Source organism: Tachypleus tridentatus, unplaced genomic scaffold (assembly GCF_004210375.1).
Source record: "Tachypleus tridentatus isolate NWPU-2018 unplaced genomic scaffold, ASM421037v1 Hic_cluster_2, whole genome shotgun sequence".
NCBI classification, from domain to species: domain Eukaryota; kingdom Metazoa; phylum Arthropoda; class Merostomata; order Xiphosura; family Limulidae; genus Tachypleus; species Tachypleus tridentatus.
The window spans coordinates 25185005-25196565 of NW_027467782.1; the positions used below are offsets into that span (position 1 = coordinate 25185005).

Below are 11561 nucleotides of genomic sequence, written 5' to 3' on the forward strand. Positions count from 1 at the left end.
CTCTTCAACGCCTGAGACGACATATGTAATGCGACTAAGATATAACATTTTATCATTTGCTTTCAATTATGCGTTCTTATAATTACCATAACATGAAAAGTACTGAAATTTTAATATATTAACTGGAAATAACCAGTCTCAGGAAATAAGAAATTATATGAACTGATTTCGCAGTTTTGTTAAACTGAAATAAGTTTTCCATAACTTAAAATTTATTATTTTAACTTGCTATTTTCATTTTTCATATAAAAGTTTGTTCTACTGTTACAATGTCCACTACTATACAAACACCGATGTCTAGAGATAAACGTTGTGTGTGTGTTTTATTATATATTTGTATATTAGTCCCAAGAAAACATTATTTTGGTTTCACAAAAACTAACGTTTTGCACAACTATTATAAGTATCTGCTATTTTTAAAACAAAATTTATAAGCTATTAAACTTTCTGTATAAAGTCTCATATTTTTATAAATATTTTAATTCCATTACACGTCTACTATGTCATGTTTTCACTTTTGAGGTACCGTGGTATCTGTTCCAATAAAGATGATTCAGTATGTGAAAACGTTAAAATACCCTGTAGTAACATAAAATTAATTACTAAACCAATCTCGGTTCTCGACTGCCTGTGATTTTTGTGATTGGTCGGTAGCAATAAGGTTATACAAACAATGTATTTTATTGGCTGATTCACTGTGATGGCCCGGCATGGCCAAGCGTGTTAAGGCGTGCGACTCGTAATCTGAGGGTCGCGGGTTGACATCCTGGTTGCGCCAAACATGCTCGCCCTCCCAGCCGTGGGGGCGTTATAATGTGACGCTCAATCCCACTATTCGTTGGTAAAGAGTAGCCCAAGAGTTGGCGGTGGATGGTGATGACTAGCTGCCTTCCCTCTAGTCTTACACTGCTAAATTAGGGACGGCTAGCATAGATAGCCCTCGAGTAGCTTTGTGCAAAATTCCAAAACAAACAAACAAACAATTCACTGTGATAATTACCTGCTCTAATATTATTGTATATGCATTTTTGTTATTCAACAAAATGAAAACCACACAATACATAAATGAAGTTTACACTTATGTAATTTTTTAATTTAATTGTCTGTTTAACAGTCATGTCTTTAAAATAATCAAACCATTGAATATTATGGTAAAATCAAGCACTTTTCTGTGGCATATAAAATGGAAGCTAAATCAAACCTCGTTTAAAAATATCAGAACAGGGTAAACAGATATTACAAATATATTTCTTTACCAATCATGTTGCCAATAAAACAAAAATCTGATAAACCTCAAAATAACAGTAAAAATCAGAGGAACCATTCCATTAGTTGATAACAGATGTAAGAATGGAACAATCTATTAACCAGGGTATCCAACAAATTTCACAAATGATTTAGAATTACTTCTACAAAACAACAACAAAAAATGTCCATAAGTTTCTTAGTCCACAGTCAGTATCACATATCAAGACATAAATGTTTCAGCTCAATGTTTATAAAAAAGGTTCTATTATTGAGTATCGTGTATTATAAACTTATACACCTTGTTTCCTTTTCTGTAGGCCCAGCATGGCCAAGTGGGTTAAGGCGTTTGACTCGTTATGTGAGGGTCGCGGATTCGAATCCCGGTCGTACCAATCATTCTCGCCCTTTCATCCGTGGGGGCGTTATAAAGGCACGGTCAATACCACTACTCGTTGGTAAAAAGAGTAGCCCAAGAGTTAGTGGTGAGTGGTGATGACTAGCTGCCTTCCTTCTAGTCTTACACTGCTAAATTAGGGACGGCTAGTGCAGATAGCCCTCGAGTAGCTTTACGCAAAACTCAAAAACAAACAAACAATCCTTTTCTGTAAATTATAACTCAGTGCTTCTATACAGGGGCGTAACCATGGGGGGGTTGGGGTTAACCCTCCCATGGACCCAAACTCTATAGACAAGTTCAGTTGCCACCTGTGAAGTTTCATAAAGATCCGTAATTGCATGGCAGATAGTTTCACACATAACAAATGGTCAAATGCAAATTTCTGACTGAACACTTTTAATACATCAAGTTTTGTCAGAACTAGAGAAATACAATCGAATATCTATGAAAGGCTCAAACGCCTGTTCATTCTTGCCAGAACCTCTACAACACAGTTTGGTTCAACTTTTATATCACGGTAAATGTATAATGAGGCCAGGCCATTCAATCGATCTTCAGCGGTGGTATTTCTCAAATACGTTTTGATTCTTCTGAGAGTTGAAAACGAACGCTCCACTGAGCTCGTTGACACAGGCAAATACTTTCAACAGTGTAGAAATGACTGGGAACATTTCTACATTGCACATTGCATATGCATCTATGACATTTTTTGGTCTGTTGTTCACAAGTGATTTGTACGAAACCCTAAGTTCACCTACTGCAGCTAGTGAAGTGCTGTCAACGTCAGCCTTGTATATATTGATCAACTCTTTAATTTGGTCACATTGTTGTGCTGTAGGGTCTGACCGTTCTGTGGTAGATCCTGATGGTAGTAGACACGTGAAGTTTGTAAGGAGAGTTTTTTGACTGGACAGTTTCACATATTTGTGAAAGAAAGTAATCAACAAATGGTACAAATGCAACAATACGAAAGTAGTCCTCAAGGCTAGTGGTTTGTGGGTTAGCACGGTACATCTGTCTTTTAGCCTGCCTTGGCATTATGATGTCAATTTAAAGCTCACTACACAGAGTTTGAGCCTCACAGAAAATGTTGTTAAATTCATTCACAGTATTATTTCCGAGTTTTTGTAAATTTAACAACTATCGTATATATTTTCTAAACCAAGTTGGAAAGCGTTCTTAAATATCACACTCGACAAGCTCTAATCACCTTTCTCTTCTTTGTTAAAGGCTGTTTGAAGTATATATGATAACAACATCGATATTTTCACAGTAGTTTTGGAACTGTATTATCACTGTCTCTTTAAGTGTATGACTTTTGTAATTCTTAAAAGTCTCCAAACTCTATACATGGAGAATCTAAGAGTTCATGTAATTTCATATCTTATATAACAGTAAAGTTAAATAAAAAGTCGTTCATTTATTATGTTTAGTTGTAAGGTGATAAAATTGTTTCATGATAATAACTGCCATATTCGAATAATATGCAAGTTTTACTAATGATAGCGGAAACAAGTACCCTATAGGACAATGTCTGAAAGAAGTTACGAATAGTATAGAAATGTATTCCATAGTTCCACAAGATTTGTGTTACTACTGAAGATTAGAGGTATGTTTACCAGTGATCAACATCTAATACCATAAGACACTCTCCAAGTTTAATTCAACTGTGACCTTGTAAAGAAAATAGATGGATAAATAGTGAGACGTTCATTTAAGATTTTAGTTGTAACAAACTGTATTAATACATGTTAAAATACGGAAAATAATAGTTTCAACTTGAGAGATTGATGACGTCATCATACATGGAAGTATAGTTACACTATCACAGCGCATTTATTAAAATCCTAGAGACAGCTGTTAAAATAATGATTTCAATATAGTTAAATTTATACATTGATCACGTGAAAGTACAGTATCCACTTTTGTAAAATAACACCATGAAGTATCATGTGTAAATGAAATATTTTCTCAAGTTATAGCATAAAGTTTGTTTGTTTGTTTCTTGAATTTTGCGCAAAGCCACTCAAGGTCTATCTGCGCTAGCCGTACCTAATTTAGCAGTGTAAGACTAGAGGGAATGCAGCTAGTCATCACCATCTACCGTCAACTCTTAGGCTACTTTTTTACCAACTAATAGTGGGATTGAACCGTTACATTATAACGCCTCCACGGCTGAAAAGGCGAGCATGTTTGGTGCGACGGAGATGCGAACCCGCGACCCTCGGATTACGAGTCGTACGCCTTAACCCACCTGGCTATGCCGGGCCAACATAAGGTTAAGCTACTGAAAGTGTAAGTTTAACTACTGCATAATATTTAAAAATGTTTTTGATGGCTCAATCTCATGTTGAGAGAAAATAAAAACAATGTACATGTAGACTCCATGATCATGATGGGTAGTTACAAACTATCGCTGAAAGATCAACTTCCATAGTTTCAAGACACTGATCTTCTCCATGACTTTGTAAGATTTTTATTTCAGTGCGGATGAATCTCAAACAATTATATAAAAAATGGTTTAAACTCTGGGACAACACATACGTTGAAAAGTGATTTTATCTCACTTACTTTATAAAAAAAAACATTTCTTTGGCTTTGATTTCAGAACTGCTTTCCCGTCTTTCTTTATAGCAGCCATATTTTTATTTAAAACTCTTGACATAAGTATGTATTGATAACTTTAATGATATATCAAACTGATCCTCAATATGTACGTTTCTGGCACTTTGAATTAAATTATTTTTGTTTGTTGTTTAACGCATAGTTTTACAATTGGTTATACGTGCTCTTTCACTAAGAATATTAAAATTCGATGTTTTGGTATATGATTCTCTCATACTAACCACTCAGCCACGAATGGTATGGAGTGAAAGTCTTTTCTCAAGATGGCAGACCATGACATAAGTAACCTACTTGTTATCATATGTTAGTATCAAGCATATTATATCTTTTAATAATGCACTTTATTGATGAGTGAAACGCGTCGTACGCAACAGATATGTCAAAATTAAAGTGGTTTGAATACTACTGTTATACATTATTCTAATTGTTGAAAGTTTTCATGGGACTAGATATAGAATATAGTATTATAAATATAATAGGTTTAACATTTATTTCTGTCGGTAAGTACAGTAATATAATCTCGCTTCGCCAGCTTGATGCCCAAGTTAATTCACCCATGATTTGTGACAGACGTTTCTAATCAACAAGAAGTTGAATAAACTATCATTACACGTAAAACCATCACTTAAATTGAGATTAATACAGTTTTAACTTCTTGATATTTTCACTGTAAATGTTTACTGTAGGTTATCATTTATATCACGTAATGCTTTCTGTTAACATTTTACAAAGAACAATTCATTCGAACTTCTGTGGTGGATTTAACATTTGGGAAGCATAATAGGAGTTTATCTAATAGATAGTGATGTTGATTTCAGAATTGTGACTATTAGCACGAGAAAAGGTATGCGTGTTCTAATTAAACTATGTTGATGACAACATCCGGAGTAAATCCAGGTAACAACTTCCCAAACTCATACACACAATACATCAAGACCTCATTCATCAATGTTCTGTACTCTAATTATTTAGGTTTATGTACACTCATAAAACAAAGAAAGGAAGAAAAATGAATTTTGTTCATTGAACTACTAACCAATCAGTACTCGCTATTCGTGTTATTATGTGCCCATGCTTTTCATATTGGGCAGAACTGTTGTGCAGTGTTATTCTTACGAGTTCAAAAAACTGAATGTCGTATCTTAATCGCCACACACTATAAAAACGCAATACAGCTATAACACTAACAACGAACATACGTCTAATTCATTTGAATTCGTAGGTTGTTATGTATGCAGTCTACACGAATTTTCTATACGGAGTACCTATTGGACGGATATCTACCAACTGACAGGTCCATTGATACCACTTCGTCTCTTCGCAACGGTAAACTAACAAGTCACGTGATTATTCTTATTCTTGATAGGTACAAAATTACAAAATGGAATACACGAGAATACCTCGCACAGTGCGGTTAATGCGTTGGAAAAACTACCGCATTGATTGAATCAGCACTGAATGGGGGGAAAAGTTTCAATAGGAAAAATAATGATGCGTGGGTACCATAAGGAATTTCTTCATAGTAGAAATAATTAAGCCTCATTAGTTAGAAAAAACACAAATAGTTATGAGGTAAAATAAAAACGATATTAATTGATAACCTTTATTTTGAAAAATTAAAACAATGAATATTTTATTTTGTAAAAATGAAAAGTGTAAAAATTTACTGTTTAATGAAAATCTATCAAATCTTAGTTGCATCATTTTCTTTTTCTTCATTTCTTGGCAGTGTTCTGGATCATGATTCATAATTAAGTCTGTATCAGTTTCCACTGCCCGAAACATTGTTTCAAGTTCCTGTAAGAGAAATTATTCTTCCTGCTTATCACTAGTACTTTCGTTACACTCTGGACTTTTTTCTTCTTCATGATATGCCCAATCTTGGTCTAAATTAAGGAGCGTATCATTGTTGAGAGCTTCAGAATGTGCGTAAATGCATTCTCGAACATTATCCACTTCCTAAGACTCGCCCCCCGCTAGTACAGTGGTATGTCTCCGGATTTACAACGCTAAAATCAGGGATTCGATTCCCCTCGGTGGGCTGAGCAGATAGCCCGATGTGGCTTTGCTATAAGAAAAACACGCAAAAAAATACACTCCTGAGACTCGAATTCAATATTGTGTCCAATTTCGACGACGTCTTGCGAAACATCCCTAATTTCGAACTCAAAGCGGCAGGAATGGCTTGCGCAATCAGACAAAACGTTCTTCCACGCCGCTCTCGTGTTACTCATGTTAACTTGGAGCCACGCTTCGTTGATGCTTCCGATAGAATTTCTGATGTTGTAACTTTTCTATAATTCAGTTAAAGATAGTGCAGCTTCTCCAGTTGTAGCCTTCACTGCTTCAAAAAAAGTTCGCTTCAAATAGTAAACTTTAAACGTCGCAATTACAGCTTGATCCACTGGTTGCAGTGGAGATGCTGTATTGGATGGAAGAAAGTGAATTTTGACATTTTCGTTAAAGTCACAAAGTTCCGCTAGATGGCCTGGTGCACGACCTAATAACAACAAAGCTTTAAAGTCCAAGTTTTCTTTGCAATAACGTTCAACTGTAGGACAAAAGTAACTTTATAACCAGTCATCAAACAAAGTTTTCGTAATTCATACTTTTTTTTGATCGCCAAACAACTGGAACACTCTCTTTTGCCCAGTGTTCGGGGGGTTTTCATAGGATTCACAAGCATGGGTTTTAATTTAAAATCGCCAGATGCATTTCCGATTAACAAAAGTGTCAAACAATCTTTTGACGTTTTGTAAACTAGCTGAGGTTTTTTTTTCATTTTCTGACAGAAAAATTCTTGAAGGTAAGTTTTCCCAAGATAAACCAGTTTCATTAACATAAAAAATTTGGTCATCTTTGCACCGAACTTTTTCAATAATTATTTATAAATTCAATAGAATAATTTTCAGCAGCATCTTCGTCTTCACTTGGACTTTTACCTGCAATACCAACATTATGAACCATAGAGCGTTTTTTGAAACGAAATAACCAACCATGGCTTGACGAAAATGTTTTATTAATTACCCCTTCTCCAGTTTTTCTTTAAGGACGTTGAGGACTCAAAACTTTCGTTTGAATTTCCATTTGACCTGAATATGATATAGGAAGGTTGAAACGTTGTTCTCTCTTTTTAATAAAAGTGTTAATACCCATACCAGCTGTTCCGAGATGCATTTTTATTTCAAGTGGATTTCTCGTCATTAATAAATGTTTGAAATGTATTTAGGATGTTTTAGAGATTATGTAAATAATATTTGAGATTTTAAAGATGAAGAATTGTTCTCTTAATCCTAACATGAAATCCATTTAGATTCAGACTAGTTACCAAACAGACACTATTTTCGCAAACACATTTCTAGTAAAAATATTTCATTAAACAATCTGTAATCTTTGCTGAAAGTATACCAAATTATGTGAAAATACATATGCTATATAAATGGTTATAGCACAAACACTTAATGCGTGGAAGAGTGTAGACGAACTCGTGTATGTTATACCAAGCCCACAGTGAAAGGGTTAACTAAGTTCGTGACCCCAAATTGACCTTTATTGTGTCCATTCAACAACTTATATGTTTTGTTCATCTCTAGTAAATATCAAAAACTTTCAGTAGTCATCGGGAGCCTTATTTTGACAAAAATAGAGAATTTTTAATGAAGTATTTTCAGTAAGTATTTCTCCATGAACATATGGAGTCAAAGTGTTGGCTGCTTGGAGTGCAAAACGATTTTTATGTTAAAATTAGAAAGTACTTCCACTTATCTGAAAAATTCTGAAATTTCATTTTCATGACCTCTTAAAATCTCCTAACAAAGTTTTAAATGTTTCTATCAGTAAAACATTATATTTTATCTGTCATTTTCTCTACTGTAACTTTATATGAGGTTGTCCCATGTGACTGACCTTGTGACCACCAAATAAAAAAAATCAATATATACTTAAATTACGTTTTTCTTTCTAGAATAACTTCAGATTGTAACATGAAACATTTCTTTATTCTAAATATCTTGAAATGTACAACAGTATATATCTGATTATACTTATAGTTTTATTGTCCTTTTGAATCATATTTAACTGATATTCTCACCATAAAATTTGTAATTTACTTTGTAAATGTGAAGATCAAATTACCCTACTGAATCATATAAGACTGTTTATGAGTTGCTTGCAAGCATACCTCATAAAAACTTATTATTCCTTATTTTATATAATCTAACCTAAAACGGTTATAATCAGCTAAGCTCATTGATGTGTTTGCATGGGAATAAAGTTTGAACTGCAAGTGAAAATAGACAATTCTCAATACAGAAAACAATTTATCTCATTTGAAAAATTAAAACCTTTGCTTCCTATTGAATATAAAAATATGGTATTAAACAAAGAGAAAATTAACAGCAACTCTGAAAAACAGGATTTGATGGGTCAGTGTGAATGTGGGGTATGATTTCATATTTTGTAGCACTGTAACTAAATAAAATTTGCCTGAACACTGTTAATATCATAAGCAATTTATTTCAAATTTAATATTTAAAATATTTAAAATATTTTAATAGTTTTGACATCACTTGTGGATGATCGATGATTTTTAATTTAGTATATTCATTTCACAGTAAAGTTTAAATTGTGTGGAGTTTGTATATCATATATGTTTGTGAAATATCTTTAAACAACCATGTCTTGTGTTTTATGTTTGTTAGTATCATAAACTTGACATGACAGTACTTGAATGTTTTAAGTTTTTTCACCCATGTTAATATAAAATAGAAACATCATTCTGTGTATTAACTTCTTTTTTTTTCCACAAGATGTATAAAATCACACTCCAGTCTACCTAGGTCTAGATATAGTTACAGTAGCTATATTCTTGAATCCGATGACACGAGTGGACGACTTATTTATAGTTTCACTCATATGGATCACTTGTAGTGGAGCTAATAAGACCTCTTGGAAAATTATACAGAATTTTCATAGGGCAGAGAAAGATCGAAAACAGCGAAGGTAAGCACCCTCTTGTTAGTACCAGAACAGCGTTTCTTTTATTGTTATTACAATAACAGAGGACCAAGACCACCTAGAGAGATAACCTGTTTTACCAATTGCGCCACTGTGTGTTGTTTGTTTGTCACTCAGTCAGGAGACTCTACTATGATGTCATATGAGTGACGCTTGAAATTGCAATTTGTCCTGCCGTGACATTGGTAAAACGTGCACATGCCATGAATCACGAGAAGAATTATGGACTCTGTAAGAGCAAGACATATGAACTTTAAAAGCGAGAAATAAACATATTTGTTACTCGTGATTTTGTTTTTGCCTACTATTCAAACAAAACACATTAGAGAACCCTTCAGTAAACATCTACATTATTAATATATTTCAAGATGAAAGGATTATTATTTGCAAGTTAATTCATTGTAGAGAAAACAAAATTATTCTGACAATATAATTTTCAGTCTTATTAAAAAGACATTATTTTTTATAATGTAAACACAGCTACATTATGTTTCATAGCATAATCCTGCAGAAACTAAGGTAACGGTTATAAAATACAATAATTACAATGTTTAATTGAAGATGATGGTAAAAGGTCGCAACGATGTAATTATTAAAATTAACCTCGTATAGAAGTTGCTGTTATTGTATTTGAAATTAATTATTTGGTCTGTCAGATTCCTTACTAGATATCAAGATAAAACCAGTTTAGACGCTATTTAATATTGTGGAAATCAGAATTTTTTATTTTATTTCAGGGGAAGAAAAATTGCCTGAATAATTAATTGGTTTTGAAATCATATACAAATCAAATGTTTTACATTGTAACTGAAACGACTGTATGAAAACAGTTATACAGTCCCCTTTATTAGTTCTACTCTCTGAGCTAAAGAAAGGAGGTTAACATATAAAGTTTATACAGTAGCTATGGTGGTCCTAAGACCCAGCCCTTAGGTACCCTAGTAACAATATTAGTCCAGCTTTAATAATCTCCATCTGTAACAACCTTACTCTTCCATCCTGTCTATCCAGTTACTTATCTCTTACACCAACAGAGATACGTTTCTTCACAGCCATTTATGTGGAACTTTGCAAATGCTTTCTGACAAATCCATATAAACCTAATCTACACCCTTACTCTGATCTATATAAGCAGTAACCTTTTCAAAAAATATCAAAAGATTTGTAACGTAAGATTTTCCTCAGTGGAACCATGGGTACTATACAATGCAATACTGAACTTTGTTAAACGGCTTTGCAAAGCATGTTTTAACATAATTTACTAATATTTTCCCACAACCTATAAAAGACAAATGGGTCTGCATTTACTGAGACAATATGTATTACCTCTCTTTAAAAGACTATTTACCTAAGCTAACTTCCAATCCTTTGGTTTCTACCAACTACTTAAGAACTGACAGGAAATAGTTTGAAATGGCTCATATATCCAATATTTATACTCCTTCAAAACCATTGGAGAAATGTGATCTGGCTCATGATACTTATCATTTTTTAATATTCTAAATTTTTTTAAACTAGTTCAAAAATAATGTAGCAATTTTTTTCAAACTCGTTTATTTAGCAACTGTTCAAAACGTGGAGTACTGCTTAAGTCTTCATTAATGAAAATCGAAGAAAAACAAAATTTAGTAACCCAGCCATCATATAATTATCATACACTAGCCTCTCTTTTTCATCCTTGAATGGCGCCATCTGCATTCTCTCACTTTGTTTACCCTTAATGTACTTAAAGAAACCCTTACTGTTCAATTTTTAATTTCCAGCTTGTCTTTTCTTGTACTTCCTTTTCGAAGTTCTAATTTCTTGGTTCACAAATCAATTTAAATTTCTTACATTTGTGATGCTTTTCTTTAATTTTATCACTTAATCTCTTTGTGAACCAACTTTCTTTCTCCAAGGAATGTGGTTAATTTGAATATTGAAAACTTTATATTTAAAGTTTTTCCACACGTGATCAGTGGCGCCGCATAATTCATCTGACCAATTCACAATAGATGACTCTTGTTGCATCCTTTCAAAATGGCTCGGCATGGCTAGGTGATTAAGGCAACTTGTGATGCAACACTCTAATGATTTTACGGAAACAATACGCACAACTATGATGCAGCTTTTCAGTTATGTTACTAAAACACTATATTTTACTTAACTTTAAATATTGCTACTGAAACAGTAGCTGTAAATGAGATGCGACTTGAAATGATATTAGTGATACAAATTCTTATACAAGAAATTTGAAATTTAAATGATTCATATTTTGTAGAAGGGTACAGAATTT

At 33.3% G+C, this 11561-nt stretch overlaps 1 protein-coding gene across 1 annotated transcript in view; it reads left to right on the forward strand.

Moving 5' to 3' along the window:
• Positions 1-9575, forward strand: part of LOC143242898 (uncharacterized) — a 247365-nt gene extending 237790 nt beyond the window's left edge. Inside the window, exon 6 of the mRNA XM_076486502.1 lies at positions 9079-9575. Within this exon, the coding sequence (XP_076342617.1) occupies positions 9079-9108 (30 nt within the window). The 3' untranslated portion in view covers positions 9109-9575. The remainder of the gene's footprint in view (positions 1-9078) is intronic.
• The last annotated feature ends 1986 nt before the right edge of the window (positions 9576-11561 follow it).